The sequence below is a fragment of the Anas acuta genome, chromosome 17, assembly GCF_963932015.1.
Source record: "Anas acuta chromosome 17, bAnaAcu1.1, whole genome shotgun sequence".
NCBI classification, from domain to species: Eukaryota; Metazoa; Chordata; class Aves; order Anseriformes; family Anatidae; genus Anas; species Anas acuta.
The window spans coordinates 7,043,011-7,057,345 of NC_088995.1; the positions used below are offsets into that span (position 1 = coordinate 7,043,011).

Genomic DNA, 14,335 nt, shown 5'->3' on the forward strand with positions numbered 1-14,335 from the left:
TGTCTTACCTATCATCTGCTTCCCAGGTGGCACTAAGGGCGTTTCGACAGCTGGCACCTGGGGACAAACCTGAATAAATGCACGGCGTTCAGCCTGCCGAGTCCCCAGGAGCAGGAGCCTATGGCCAGGCACAGGCACGCCGCTCCTCCAAATTCTGCTCCAATAACCTGTTGCTAGAGCTCAGGATTAAGGGAGACAAAACAAGAAGCACACAGCCCTCTGACCTTCCCCGTTGCCATGCCCTCATCACCCTACCAGGCCCTCCCTCTCCTGAAAAGAAGGCTTCTCACACACTTCTCCCTGGCAAAAGACAGGCCTTTGAATAAAAATGTGAAATTGTACACTTTTTTTAACGTCACTTCTCTGCATTTCATGGCAGATTATCTTTGCAGGCAAGGAACAGAGCTGGAGCACAGGTCCCGTTTTGCAAACAAGCTTAATTTTGCCAGTGATGGCATAAGTCTGCTCCCTCCCTAATTTAAGCTTCCCGGTGATAAACGTGCCTTTCACGCTGCTCGCGCTGCCCTGCCTGTTTTCATCTCTCACCCCCTCTCGCAGTACCACTGGCTTCAGAGGGCTCCCCGTGATTCAGCGTCGCTTGCACGGAACAGGCTTTACATTTTCCCCAGCAAATTCAACTCTAACAGGGATTAAAACATAGCAGAGTAACGGCTCCTTAATACCGAGAGAACTGCAGCAAATTATTTCTCAAGAACTACGTGACAATCTTCTAAAAAGCACAAAATCAGTCCCTCCGCAACCTCCCTGCATTTCAAGGGATGCAGACCGTGTTTCAGCACGGGTTTGAGAATGAATGCACTCATAAATGAAAATATTCCACAGTCGTGTTGGCTTTAACCGGATGATAACCCCCACATGCTTCTTTACAGGGACAGGAGGTGGGTGGACCAAAAGGCAACGGAGGAGCGATTAAAATTAGTCACGAGAAAGCCTCGAACAGGACAGAGGAAGCAGTCTTTCTATCTACTTTAGTTACAGATCAAGAGCTAAACGTTAAGAAAAACAGATGCAATAGAGCAGCAAGGCAGCAGAGCTCAGGGAAAGTCATCTGGGCAATTTCGCCAGGGATTTGCGTGGCAGGGGAGGAGAGGAGAAGTTGTGACTGCCAGAAACAAGCCACCAGCTCAAAAAGTCAGAGGAGAGGAAAATTAGGGGAACCTGTATGATTTCAGGAGAGATACCAAGTGACAGAATCACAGAGGAGGCATGGGCCAGAGGTATAATGCAGCAAAGAGGGGCCAGGAACTTATTAATTAATATGTCGGGAATTTTAGGCTCGTGGAAGCAGAGCTTGAACAGGATGACCAGAAGGGTGCAGGTGCACACACCTGCAATGTCAGAGAGAAGTCAGAGAGATGCATCAAGCAAAACTGCTGAAACACATTTGGTGAGGTGTAACAACAACAAAACCTCCCTGCATGCTTCAGCACAGGCCAAGCTGTGCTGCTGAGAGGTTCGCCATCTCCCCAGGCTCACAGGATGGCTCCGTCCCACCGAGTGCCTGGGGTTAACAGGAGCACAGATACACTGCCTGAAGAGCTCCTGATTCCTTGGTAAGATTACAACAAGGATTTTAAAGGGGTTTATTAGCACATATACCTTTGGTTAATGCAAAAAATCAGACTGTGGGCTAGAAATAGGCAAAGCAACAGTTGTGAAAGCCAGCACAGCGGGGCCAAGGAAAGGAGAAGCCCTGGGGCAACGCACAGGAAGGGAGAACTGAGCCTAAGGACAGCGATGCCACAGGTTATGGAGAAATCAGAGAGAAGAGTTAGAGGAGGCCTGAAGCAGTGCCTCTGGCGTGCTCCACCCCACCTGGGGGCTACCAGCAAGCACCACAACCACCACCCCGCTCTGGTCTCCTCAGGCAACCGCCAGGACGTCGAGGGACAGCTCCAGGAGCTCCAGGATCTGGCAGGCACGGGGCAGAGCAGCGCTGCAAAGGAAAGCAAAGCGAGGCCATGTTTTGAGGGCAGAAAGACCTGCGGGGTCCTTACTTTCATTGGGCAGCTCCTCCCGCTCCAGCTCGTCCAGCGGGGCCGAGGCGTTGCTCCCGCTGTCGTCCAGGGTGAGGATGAGGGGCACGTCATCGTCCATGCTCACGGCCATGCTGGCCCCCGCGAGGCTCCTGCTGCCAGAAGTCCTCCCCCGACGGGTCCCGACAACGCCGGCTGCAGGGCTTGGTGTAAAAGGGCTGGGTCAGCAGCTCGCCCCGCAAAGCCTTCCATCGGGAGCGTCCTGCGGGTGTGTGGACACGGAGAGAGGCTCGCCCATCCCTTCGCACCGCTCGCCTACGAGTATCGGTGCAAAGCGCTCGGCTCAGGGGTGTTACGGGTCCCAAAAATCACCCAGGGGGGGTACATCGACCCCACGGGGCCTGGGGCTCGCGGGATGGCCCCAGGGAACAGGGGGAGGCTGCGGGGGGCTGGCATGGTGCTAGGAGCCCCCAGAGCACATGGCTCGGCCTCGACGCCCCCGCTGGAGGGGCAAAAAGCCCCCAGAGGGGGCAAAAATCCCTCTGGAAGGGGCAAAATTCCCTTCTGAACAGTGAAAAATTCCTTCTGGAGGGGGGAAGACTCCCCTTGGAGGAGGCAAAATCTCTCCTGAATGGTGAAGAATTCCCCTTGGAGGGGGTAAAATTCCTCCTGAAGGATGCAGAGTCAGTTCTCAAGGAGGCAAGACTCCCGGAGGGGGGAATGTTCCTTCTGGAGGGGGCAAAATTCCTCCTGGAGGGGGAAATATTCCCCCTGGAAGGGGCAAAACGTCCCCTGGAGGGGGCAAACTCGCTTCGGAAAGGTGAAAAATCCCCTCTGGAAAGGGCAAACTGCTCCTGGAGGGGGCAAAACCCCTTCTAAATAGTGAAAAATCCCCTCTGGAGGGGGCAAAATCCCTCCTGGGGGAGGCAAAATTCTCCTCAGAGGGGGAAATGCCCCCGGGGAGAAGCAGAACCCCTCCTGAAAGGGGCAAAAATCCTCCCGAATGACGCAAAACCCCCTCTGGAGGGGCAGAATTTCCTCTACAGGGGGCAAAAATCCTCTTGCAGGGGGTAAAATCCCTCCTGGAGGGGTAAAATCCCCCCCTGAGGGGCAGGCGGAGGCGCCTCACGGCCGAGCCCCTCACAGCGCTCCCCCCCCCCCCGGCCCCCGCCGCCCTCCCTCCCGCCCAGCGCCCCCGGGGCCGGACGGAGCCGAACCGAGCCGAGCGGAGCCGAACGCGGCCGGACGGAGCCGAGTGGAGCCGAACGCAGCCGAACCGAGCCGAACCCGCCGCACCTCAGCGCCCTCGCACCGCCGCGCCCCGCCCCTCCCGCTCCTCATTGGCCCAGCCGCGGGGCGCCTCCCCGCAGCCCGCCAATCAGCGCTCGGAGCTCGCTTCGCCCCGCCCCACCTCCCGCCCGCCTCCCTGCCGCTGCGGCTTGTTCCCGCCTCCCTCCGCCGCTCCGCTTCCTCATTGGGCGGCGGCGCTGCCCATCGGGAGAGCGGAGGGCGTTGATTGGCTCGTGGCGGGCGCGGAGGCGGAACGGCATCACGGGGCAAGCCGCACGCCTACGGAGGGGAAGGAAAGGGCGGGGGGGGGGGGGAGCAGCGCGGGCTCCTATTGGCTGCCTGAGGCGGCTGCGCGGGGTCAGGGGTGAGCGCGGCGGTTGCCTAGCAACGGGGCAACGGGGACAGGCCTAGGGACAGGCCCAGGCCTCAGCCCAGGCCCCATTGGGGCCTCAGGGAGCCCCCCGGTGCCGCCCCGCCCCGCCCTCACACCGAGCAGTCCTGCACTAAAGCACATCGCTGAGCTCTACATCTAAATGTCTTTTAAAGTGCTAAAAAGCAGACAAATCCCCGCCACCCGTGCTAAATCCCGCCCTGCTGCCGCCCCCAGCCCCATAACTCCCCTGCACTGTGTGTGTGGGAGCTGCCTGGTTTTGGGGCCGCTCCCCCCCCCCCGCTGCCGCTGTGCTGCACGGCCCCCGGCCCTGCTGCTGGAGCGGGGCTGCCGCTCGGTCCCTAACCCTGCTGCCTCCATCTAGCGGCCACTTGGCGTTTCTGTTTCTCTCTCGGCCCCCTTGAAGACCTGCAGACATGGCAGCCCCCATCGCTGTGCTGAGACCCCAATAAAACAGGCTCGGATTCGTGTTCCTCCCAGCAGGGCTGCTGCCTGCCCAGGGGCTCAAGCAGCGGCTGAGGCAGCGCTTGCTGGGGCAGAGGACGTGGCCATTCGGGGCTGAGCTCTGCTGCCTGCCCAAAGCTCGTCTCTGGCCAACGGGACAGGCCCAGGAGCGCAGATTCCTGGCTGGGCTTTCCAGCTTCGGTGCCTTTTGTGTACTTGTGTGCGTCAGGGCCCGGTTCTGATGCTCAAGAAGCAGAATAAATATAAATAAAGACGAATATTTCAATAAAACCATTCCTGGGGGCAGAATGATGCCCTTAACCTCGCTCAGTTTGTCCTCAGGTGGATTTGAAAGGTTTCCCTCACGTGGGAGGGAGCTAGCAGATTCCCCACATAGCCCGACCTCGGCAGCTCCTGGCAGTAGCCACCCTGTATAGGAATAATATAGGGGGAGAGGAAATAATATAGGGGGAGAGGGGGCAAAAAGGGGCAAAAAGAAAGGGGGAGAGGGGGTAACATGGGAGAGAGAGGGTAACAAGAAGGGGTAACAAATGGGGAGACAGGGTAACAAAAGGAGGAAAGAAAGGGGGAGAGGGGTAATATGGGAGAGAAGAGGTAACAAGAAGGGGCAAGAAAGGGGGAGAAGGGGTAATGTAGGGGAAGAAGAGGTAATATAGGGAGAGAAGAGGTAACAAGAGGGGGAAAGAAAGGGGAAGGGGGTAATATAGGGAAGAGGGGGTAACAAGAAGGGGAAAGGAAGGGGTAAAGGGGGTAATATGGGGGAGAGGGGATAACGAAAGAGGGTAATATAGGGGGAGAGTGGATAATATAGAGAGGGAGTAATAGGGGGAGAAGGAGTAACAAGGGGGGAAATACAGGGGGAAAGGGGGTAACAAGGGGGGAGAGGGGATAATATAGGGGGAGAGGGTAACAAGAGGGGAAAGGGGGAAACGAGGGGGGATAGGGGGAGAAAAAGGGGGCAAGGGGGCTACAAAGGAGGAGAGGGGGAAGCAAAGGGGGCAAGAAAAGGCGGAGCGGAGGATCAAAAGAGGGAAAGGGGCGTTCAGGCGGGCGGCCGGGGGGGGGGGGTCGGCTGCGAGGAGCCCGCACCTCGGGGGGGATCCCCGGGGGTCCCCAACCACCCTCGCCCCGGTGGTACCGGGGTCGGGCCCGGCTCCCCGAGGTCGGTCCCTGTGCCGGGCAGCGCCCTCCCTTTCCGCCCGGGGCCGCCCCCGCTTCCGTGCTCCACGGCCGGGATGGCGCCGCCGCCTCGCAGCCGCCGCCAGCGGGGCCCTGGAGGGGCCGGGGAGCGGCGACCCCAGGTACCGGGGGGGACCGGGGGGTACCCGGGGCATGGGGGGCTTGGGGGCACCGGGGGAGATCGGGGGGGACCGGGGGTGGCGGCGTGTCCCGGCGCTCCGCGTGTGGCCGCCGCCCCGGGACACGCGGGGCTGGGCTGCTGCTGGCACCGGGGTCCGCAGAGCCCGTCCCAGTGCTCCCAGTCTGTCCGTCCCAGTGCTCCCAGTTTAACCAGTCCCCACGTGGCACTGGTACTCCCTGTCCTCATGTCCCGGTGATTCCACGTGCCACTGTCCCCGTGTCCCAGTGTCCCCATGTCCCAGTGTCCCCAGTCCCCGTGTCCCAGTGTCTCCAGTCCCCATGTCCCAGTGTCCCCAGTCCCCGTGTCCCAGCGTCCCCAGTCCCCGTGTCCCGCTGTCCCCAGTGTCACCGTCCCCTCTCGCCGCCCGTCCCCAGGTCCCCGCGGCCCCGCTGCCCGCCTTCCCCAGCGCCGATGCCGAGGACGATGCCACCGCCGAGGACACGCAGGCCATGGTGCGGGCGCAGAACAAGAAGAAGAAATCCGGAGGCTTCCAGTCCATGGGTGCGTGTGCCTGACTTTGGGGGTCCCCAACGCTGTCACCCCCCAACCCTATGGCCATGTCCCTACCACCCATGTCCCCTCACCTGTCCCCATGTCCCCACAGGTCTCAGCTACCCCATCTTCAAGGGCATCATGAAGAAAGGCTACAAGGTCCCGACGCCCATCCAGAGGAAGGTGAGACCCTGGGGGTGTGGGGGCACTTTTGGGATCCCTCCACCTCTATGGGGTGCTGAGGGCAGGGCCATGTCCCGCAGACCATCCCGGTGATCCTGCGTGGCCGTGACGTGGTGGCGATGGCACGGACAGGCAGCGGGAAGACGGCCTGCTTCCTCATCCCCATGTTCGAGCGGCTGAAGGCACCCAGCCCAGCCGGGGCACGTGCCCTCATCCTCTCCCCCACGCGCGAGCTGGCCCTGCAGACCCTGAAATTCACCAAGGAGGTATGGGGATGAACAGGGACCGCGGTGGGCTTGGGGTTTGGTTGGGTGCTGAACCTGCTAACGACTCCCCTGTGTTCCTTTCTCACCCCGCAGCTGGGCAAGTTCACTGGTTTGAGGACAGCTCTCATCCTGGGAGGAGACAAGTAAGCTGTATGCCCGCTCTCCTTGTCACCCCAGCTTCCCTAAAACACCCCCAAAAGTGCCAAACCTCGGGGTGGTGAGCTGAGCTGCCCTGTGTCCTCCCCCTTCTCGCAGGATGGAGGACCAGTTCGCGGCGCTGCACGAGAACCCCGACATGTGAGTGTGGGCACAGGGAGGGCACCTGGTGGGGAAATGGCCACCGAGAGCCACCAGGGCTGGATTTGGGGTGGTGCAGGGAGCCCCTGTTGTCCCTTGCGTGGCCCCATCACCAGAACCAGCTCGGTGTAACCATCTCTGTCCCACCCAGCATCATCGCCACCCCGGGGCGCCTGGTGCACGTGGCGGTGGAGATGAACCTGAAGCTGCAGAGCGTGGAGTACGTGGTGTTTGACGAGGCCGACAGGTCAGTGAGCTTGGACGAGGTGCCCTTGGCTGGCCACGGAGAGGTGCAGCAGGCTCTGTGATGTCCCTTGTCCCTTCCCCGCAGGCTCTTTGAGATGGGCTTCGCAGAGCAGCTCCAGGAGATCCTGGCACGGCTCCCAGGTGGCCACCAGACTGTCCTCTTCTCTGCCACACTGCCCAAGCTGCTCGTCGAGTTTGCCCGGGCTGGTGAGAAGCGTGGGGCAGATGGCAGCTGCAGGGCTGGGTTTTGGGGCTGGATCCAAAGCTTAGCGGCCCTATGAGCTGTCAGGGATGGGGACGTGACCCAGTCCCTCAGCTGTGCTGGCCACAGGCCTGGGACTGGAAAAACTAAGCTGGGCTGAGGCTGGGCCAAGCGGGTGCCCCAGGCTGGGAGGGAGCTGGGGGCTGTCCCAGCAGCGTGTCCCCACCCCACCCACATCCTCTGTGTGCCCATGTCCTGCAGGTCTCACCGAGCCCACGCTGATCCGTCTGGATGTGGAGTCCAAGCTCAGCGAGCAGCTCAAGGTGAGCTTGAGCCAGGCTTTGCGCTCGGGGTGGGGAGCTGGCAGGGTGCTGTGGGGTGACCCCAAGAGCGTGGGGCCCCAGAAAGGCTGAGCGCTGCCCTCCCCCTGCAGCTGGCTTTCTTCCACGTCCGTGGGGACGACAAACCAGCCGTGCTGCTCCACCTGCTGCGAAACGTGGTGAAGCCCCAGGACCAGACGGTTGTCTTCGTGGCCACCAAGCACCACACGGAGTATCTCAAGGAGGCAAGTGGCATTGGGGGCACACGATGGGTGTGGGCGGGCTGCAGGGGGGCCCCTTCACAGACCCACGTGGGTTACATCCATGGGCAGGTTCCTGCTGGAGTCCCAGCCCGTTTCTCCTGGTTGAAGGAGAAATCCCCAGCACGTGTGATTGTGGAGATGCTGCATTCACCAACTCCTTAAAAAAAAGGGCAGATTGCAGTGGGTTTGGGGTCTGGGTGGGCACCCTGGGGTCTCAGGAGCCTGGGGGACCCTGTCCCTCAGCTGAGGGTGCATTTCCAAGCGGGATCTGATCGCTCTTCCCCCGCCTTCAGCTGCTGACAGCCCAGGGCATCTGCTGCACCCACATCTACAGCTCGCTGGACCAGACTGCCCGCAAGATCAACATCGCCAAATTCGCCCAGGGCAAGTGCCCGGTGCTGCTGGTCACCGACGTGGCCGCCCGCGGGCTCGACATCCCCATGCTGGACAACGTCATCAACTACAGCTTCCCCGCCAAGTCCAAGCTGTTCCTGCACCGTGTCGGTGGGTGGCAGCGCCCTGTGCGACCCAGGGTCCCTCAGGGCGGGCTGTCCCTCGTCCCCTGTTTTTAAGGGTCTGATCCTTGCGCCTCACCATGCTGGGAAACCTGCAGAGAAGGCGCTGATCCCCTTGACTTGTTAGAGATATGGCTGGGGCAGGAGGTAGCCGTGGTGGGGGCTGTGATGTCCCTGTTTTCCCAGCTGGACTGTGGGCAGGGCTGGTGCCTTCCTTCTGGTGACACATGCACCTCAAGGTCCCCTGCCTCTAGGGACAGGCTTGGGGCAGTGGCCGGGTCCCCTTTTGCTCCCTTCCCTAGTGACCCACAGCCCCTTCCCAGCCTGGGCATGGCATGTGCCTGAGGTCCTGGGCCACCAGTGGGTCCTTGTCACAAGTCAGGGACATGCCGGGCTGCCTGTGGCTCTGGTTTCCCACTTTTTTCCTCCTCTCCCTGCCAGGTCGCGTGGCACGAGCCGGCCGGAGCGGCACTGCCTACTCGCTGGTGGCTCCCGACGAGATGCCCTACGTCTTCGACCTCCACCTCTTCCTGGGGCGCCCGCTCATCCTCGCCGGTGCCCAGGAGCTGCCTGCAGGTAAGGCAAACCCATCACAGACATTGGGGTGACCACACATCCCTCCAGGCTCACGTCCTGGCCGCACATGGGGTTTATTTTTGGAGTCTGGTCTTGTGGCAGCCTTTTGGGCTCTCAGAGAAGCGATATGCTCCTATTACAGAGGTGCAGATGGGGAAGGGAGGGTGGGCGAGCAATGACACGGTGTCCCCCGTGCTCCAGGTGCCGACGGGGTGCTGGGCCGTGTCCCGCGGAGCCTGGTGGACGACGAGGAGTGCCTGCTGCTCACGGACCACGAGGGCTCGCTGGAGCTGCGCAGCCTGCGCCGGGTGGCCGACAACGCGCAGAAGCAGTACCTGCGCTCCCGGCCCGGCCCCTCGCCCGAGTCCATCAAGAGGGTGAAGGACCTGGACATGTCCCAGCTGGGCTTGCACCCGCTCTTCAGTGAGCGCCGCGGGGACGCCGAGGGAGGGGGACCTGTCCTGTCCCCTCACTGCTGGGCTGATCGGTGTCCCCTCCGCGCCCATATTCTCCAGGTGCTTGCTTCGAAGACACGGAGCTGGAGAGGCTGAAGTTTGTGGACAGCATTAAAAGCTACAAGGCCAAGGCAGTGAGTTGAGACCCGACGGGATGGGAGGGGAAGGTCCCTGTGCCTGCAGCCTGCAGGACTCGCTCTCTTCCCCCCATGCAGACCATCTTTGAGATCAACGCCACAGCCCGCACCATGGCCAGCGCTGTCATGCGGTCCAAGCGGCGCCGCGACCATGCCCTCATCCAGAAGTACCAGCGTGGGCAGCAGGAGAAGCGGGCAGCGGCTCTCCAAGGGCAGGGGCTGCGCCAGGCCCCCCCTGAGCCCGAGGAAAGGGAAGGAGAGGAGGAAAACCTCCAGGTAGAGGGGCAGGGACAGGGCTGGGCTACGGCTTTGGGGCCAGCATGGTGTCCTGCAGGAACCTGGGCCCCTGGGTTGGGCTGGCAGGGGGACACAGCTCCCCCAGCCCCCTCCATCCCCTTCCCAGGACGTGTTCTCCGCTGTGGTGGGACGCAAACGGAAACGGGGCCGGGGTGGAGAAGACGGTGCCAGGAAGAAGCCGCAGCAGCCAGCGCAGCGGGAGGAGGAGTTCTACGTTCCCTACCGCCCCAAGGACTTCGAGAGCGAGAGGGGGTGAGTCGGGGAGCAATCCCACTGCCCTCCTGCGACATCCTGCAGCTGAGGGGCTGCTCTCAGCGCTCCTTTTGTCCTCCCCGCAGGCTGAGCGTGGGCGGCGAGGGCAGCGCCTTTGAGCAGCAGGCAGCTGGAGCCGTGCTGGATCTCATGGGCGATGAGAACCACAACCTCAACAGGAGCAAGCAGCTGCTGAAGTGGTGAGCGGGGAGGTCGGGGTGGCCAGAGGAGAGAGGGTTGTACCCCCAGGAGGTATTTTTTTCCAGCTGAAGACTGTTTCTTGCTGTCAGACTGTGCAGGGGCAGTTAGGGGTAGACTTTTCCCCACTTCCTCCCCCTCTGTCCTTCCCAGGGACCGTAAGAAGAAGCGGTTTGTGGGGCTAACGGGCCAGGAGGACAAGAAGAAGGTGCGGACAGAGAGCGGGCGCTACATCAGCGGCTCCTACAAGAACAACCTGTATCCTGCCCGTGGGCACTGTGCCCTGCAAGGGGAATCGGGAGGCTGAGGGTGCCAGCACCACGTCCTGCAGTGGGGGAGCTGCCCGGTGCTGGGGCCGGGGAGGGAGGCTGGGCAGGTGCTGGGGAGTGGCTGCACGTTCCCTTAACCCAGCCCAGCTATGAGAAGTGGAAGCAGAAGCAGAAAGTTGACGAGCGGGATGACGACGAGGAGGACGAACGAGGCAGGGAGCAGTTCAAAGGGAAGCACAAACGTGGGCAGGGTGAGTACCCCAGCAGCTCCCACCTCGCCCCCCACTCTCTCTCAGCCTCCCAGCGTGGTTTTTACCTCCTCCTATATCTACCTCCGTCCCGCAGGACGCCGGCAGCCTGCCACGCGGGGCAAGGTGCGCTCGGAGCTGAAGACCAAGCAGCAGATCCTGAAGCAGCGCAAGGCGGCGGCCAAGCAGCGCTTCCTGCAGCGCGGGGGCCTCAAGCGCCTCAAGGCCAGGAACCGGCAGCGGGTGCAGGAGCTGCGGCAGATGGCCTTCGGGCGCCGCGTGGGCACCACCAAGAAGGGCAAGCTCCGAAAGAGGCTGTAGGAGAGGGGAGCGGGGCAGGTGCCGCAGCACGGGGTGGCCAAAAGGCTTCCCCACCTTTTGCCTGGACATGCTGCCAAGGAGAGACATTAAATCGCCGGCTGGTTTTGGAGCCTGCCTCCTCTTGGTGCTTGATGTGGGCGGCTTGTGACCGGGGTAATCCCTCCCCGAGCTGCGGCCCTAAAAGAAGCAGGTGCTGCAGCTCCACGGCTGGGTTGTATTTTGATGGGAAACGGCTTTATCTGCACCAACAGCCTGAACATGAGCAGCTGCTCCCCATTCCCCCCAGGCAGCTGGGGCCCACTTGCAAGAGGGCACTGGGCAGGGGGGGGCAGGCTGTGTCCCAAGGCACTTGGTGCCCCACTGCACAGGAGCTGCGTTGCCTCTCGGTGTTCCTGGGCTCGTTGTGGAGCCACCTCCATCCCCAGGGAGGTGCTGGCGTCCTGCAGCTCCCTGCTGGCCTTGGCAGCCTCATCCCAGGGAGGATTTGTCCCCGGGTTGGGACTCACTGGTGGATCGGAGGCCCCGTGACAGCCCTGCGGTGCCGGGGGCGGGTGGTGGTGGTGGGGGCAGGCACACGGGGGGGGCCCAGCCCCGGCTCCTTGGGGCGCAGCTCAGCGCAGATGGCAGCCAGGTCCTGCAGGCACAGCAGCACCTGCGGAGATGGGGGCTCTGATACCGCAGCCCTCCAGGGAGAGGGATGTCCCCATGTCCCTCCCAGCCCCGCTGCACTCACCACGTCCAGCTGGGTCTCTGTGTCCTCCAGGGCCACGTCCCTGGGGACCCTCAGGTGCTTGGTGGCGAGCTGGAAGAGGCTCAGCACCGCCATCCGGATCTGCCCCAGCAGCAGGGCCTTGTGGGCGGCCGCGCTCTGGATCTGGGTCCAGCAGGACTCCTGGGGGACGGACGGACAGACAGACAGACAGACAGACAGCCCTGTGCCCCACATCCCCTGCACCTCCCAGCACCCCCAGCCTCGTGCTCCCTCCCCGTCACCACCCCACAGCCACCTGCCCTCCACAGGAGAACGGGGCCACGATCAGGGGCTTGCACTCCAGCCCCTCACCCCCAAAAGGGGGTCCTGGGGGTCCCGCAGCCCCCCCTTACCCCCTGAAACACATCGTGGCGGGCGGCCTCCAGGCGTGCACGGAGCTGGAGCACCTCGTCCCTGCCCTGCAGGAGCTCACCGCCGGCCTCCTCGTGGTACCGCTGGAGCCGAGCCCGGCCCTGGGCCAGCCTCTGCTGCCCGGCCTCCAGCTGCTGCAGCAGGGCTGCCCGCACCCCCACCAGCGCCCCGAAATGGGCCAGCATGGACAGGACGTCCTGGAACTGGGCGGTGGGAAGGGGACGAGGGGTTACAGGAGCACTCACCCCACCGTGGTGCTGCTCACCCTCATTTTGGGGGTGATTTCGTGCTCCAGATCCCCTCACAGATGCCCCCAACGTGGAGCTCAGGGTGCTGGTGGCCCCAGAGGAACACAACCCCAGGGGGACACGGGATGGGGACGCGCCTTTTGTCACACTCACCCGCCCCGTGGTGGCCACCACACCCCGCAGGTACTCCCCAAAGACCTGGAGGCCCCGCAGCCGCCCTTGCAGCCGCTCCCTGCGCCTCAGCAGCCCTGCCAGGTCCTGCTGCAGGCCGTCAGCATCGGCTCCCCTCCATGCCACTCGTGCCCGCTCCCTCCTGGCCGCCGAAACCTGGGGGCGGCAGGGACAGTGACAGCGGGGATGTCACCACATCGGGGCACGGCGCTGAGCCCGGTGGTGCCCACACCTTGAGGAAGGCGTCGAAGCTGAGGGCGACGTCGCGGAGCTGCTCTGCCCGCTGGCCCAGCTGCTGCCGGCGCTGATCCAGGTCCTCCATCCTCCGCCCAAATCCCTGAGGTGGATTCGCCACGGCACTCAGGGGTGGTGGGGAGCACGGTGAGGGGCGCGCCCACCGCAAACCGGGGTCTTGGTGCCACTTTGAGGGGTTGCCGGTGGTTTTGACCCCTCTGTGCCCACCGGCCACCCCTCTCCTCGAGCAGGGGGCAGGAGGAGGGGCTGGGGGCCGCCCGTACCTCCCGCTGGGCCTGCAGAGCCCCCTCCACCTCCACCAGCTCCCTCCTCTTCAGCAGCAGGCGCGTGGAGGAAGGCAGCAGCGACGCCGAGTCCCCCGCCGGCACCGTCCTGCCCACAGCCCCACCGAGCCCGTCAGGGCCAGCTCGGGACCCCCAGACCCCAAAGGACCCCCCCTGAGCTCAAGGGGGGTCCCAGTGATCACCCGTGGTCGCCCCGACCCCACCTCCCCTCCTGCTTCAGCCTCCCCCAGCCCCGACACCGTGGGGAGGCTGCAGCCCCCTGCCCTGACCCCCCGAGGTGCTACCCCCAAACCTCTTCTCCAGCCCCCCTGCACGCCCCTAAATCAGCCCCCAAACCCCCCCGGCTAACCCCAGGTGACGGGGAGCCACGGGACAGCTGGGGAGGGGGGCACGTCGCCTACCGGAGCTGCAGCTTCTCTTGGAAAACCCTACACAAGCTGTCCTCCAGCCCCGGGGACATTTTGGGGTGGGGGTGCGGAGGAGCGGGACGCTGGGCAGCCGAGATGGCGGCGGCACCACACAGCAGTTGCCAGGGGCAGCCGGAGGCACCTGCTGCCTCCCGCAGGGATTTCCCTGCCACGGCCCCAAACGTCACCCCATGGGGCAGGGGAATGGCCCCAGGGACCCCAATGCGCCCCTGGGATGCGTCCCCGGGATGTGACCCCTGACACGGGGGACCTGCTCGACCCCAGCCCCAGTGGGAGGGCGATTTGGGGTGCTCTGCCCCCCTCCTCCTCCCTGCGCACCCTCCCAGCCTTTCTTTTCGGCCCCAAAGCCCCAGGTGTGCTCCCAGATCCCCCAACCCCATGTTCTGCTCCCCAGAGCTATTTTGGGGGCTCCATGGGGTTACATTTGGAGGTGGGTCCCCCTCGCAGCCCTCTGACCGTGCTCCCCCTCTCCCAGGGCCCCCTCCTCGCCTCCTCCGGGCTCTCCAGAGCCTCCCCCTGCACCCCCGTCCCCCACAACCCCCTGCCCCCTTTCAGAGACCACCGTGCACAAGCAGACCCCAAACGCTGCCCCCACAAGTGCTCTGCCCCCGCCCCTTACCTTTTCAGCTCTCCTCCACGTCCTGGCGGGGGCTCAGCCCCTGCTGCCTTGCCCAAGGTGTGCACAGCCCCCCCCAAGTGCCCAGGGGTCCTCTCCCCCCTCGATCCCCTCCTCCAGGTCCCCTTATTCCCCCCGCACGCTCTCCGACCCCCTCCACGCCCCGTGTG

General features: G+C 63.5%; 3 protein-coding genes across 7 annotated transcripts in view; 1 reads left to right on the plus strand and 2 right to left on the minus strand.

Annotated features, from left to right (window-relative positions):
- Positions 1–3,368, minus strand: part of TPCN1 (two pore segment channel 1) — a 40,978-nt gene extending 37,610 nt beyond the window's left edge. The window contains exons 1-2 of one of the 5 annotated variants that reach the window (XM_068653791.1): positions 3,294–3,368; positions 2,019–2,259 (exon numbers count right to left, since the gene is read on the minus strand). In XM_068653791.1, coding sequence (XP_068509892.1) covers positions 2,019–2,130 — 112 coding nt within the window. In that variant the 5' untranslated portion in view covers positions 2,131–2,259; positions 3,294–3,368. Of the gene's footprint in view, positions 1–2,018; positions 2,620–2,784; positions 3,144–3,214 lie in introns of those variants that run through there. The other 4 variants (XM_068653788.1, XM_068653790.1, XM_068653792.1 and 1 more) reach the window with 4 other exon arrangements.
- A 1,922-nt stretch (positions 3,369–5,290) lies between these two features.
- DDX54 (DEAD-box helicase 54) lies at positions 5,291–11,149 on the plus strand. The gene is made up of 20 exons (XM_068653787.1): positions 5,291–5,444; positions 5,878–6,004; positions 6,108–6,178; positions 6,259–6,444; positions 6,538–6,587; positions 6,700–6,741; positions 6,893–6,988; positions 7,073–7,194; positions 7,451–7,512; positions 7,623–7,754; positions 8,066–8,276; positions 8,729–8,863; positions 9,065–9,286; positions 9,379–9,452; positions 9,534–9,731; positions 9,859–10,004; positions 10,091–10,204; positions 10,356–10,460; positions 10,619–10,722; positions 10,817–11,149. The coding sequence occupies exons 1-20, from the start codon at positions 5,379–5,381 to the stop codon at positions 11,038–11,040; spliced, it is 2,487 nt and encodes an 828-aa protein (XP_068509888.1). The 5' UTR covers positions 5,291–5,378; the 3' UTR covers positions 11,041–11,149.
- On the minus strand, positions 7,149–14,043 carry CFAP73 (cilia and flagella associated protein 73). The gene is made up of 7 exons (XM_068653823.1): positions 13,523–14,043; positions 13,101–13,209; positions 12,815–12,919; positions 12,565–12,738; positions 12,145–12,366; positions 11,774–11,932; positions 7,149–11,692 (listed from the first exon to the last, which is right to left on the minus strand). Exons 1-7 carry the CDS (start codon positions 13,927–13,929, stop codon positions 11,543–11,545), a joined length of 1,326 nt encoding a protein of 441 aa, XP_068509924.1. The 5' UTR covers positions 13,930–14,043; the 3' UTR covers positions 7,149–11,542.
- Positions 14,044–14,335: the final 292 nt, after the last annotated feature.

Bases quoted from the DNA above. Each gene is read 5' to 3' on its own strand.
- DDX54 (XM_068653787.1), top strand. From the start codon at position 5,379: ATGGCGCCGCCGCCTCGCAGCCGCCGCCAGCGGGGCCCTGGAGGGGCC. The intron at 7,755-8,065 runs GCAAGTGGCATT...CCCCGCCTTCAG, and splicing joins ACACGGAGTATCTCAAGGAG to CTGCTGACAGCCCAGGGCAT. The intron at 8,864-9,064 runs GTAAGGCAAACC...CCCGTGCTCCAG, and splicing joins TGCCCAGGAGCTGCCTGCAG to GTGCCGACGGGGTGCTGGGC.
- CFAP73 (XM_068653823.1), bottom strand. From the start codon at position 13,929: ATGGGGTTGGGGGATCTGGGAGCACACCTGGGGCTTTGGGGCCGAAAA. The intron at 13,210-13,522 runs GTAGGCGACGTG...GGCTGTGGGCAG, and splicing joins CAAGAGAAGCTGCAGCTCCG to GACGGTGCCGGCGGGGGACT. The intron at 12,367-12,564 runs GTGAGTGTGACA...CCCACCGCCCAG, and splicing joins TGGTGGCCACCACGGGGCGG to TTCCAGGACGTCCTGTCCAT.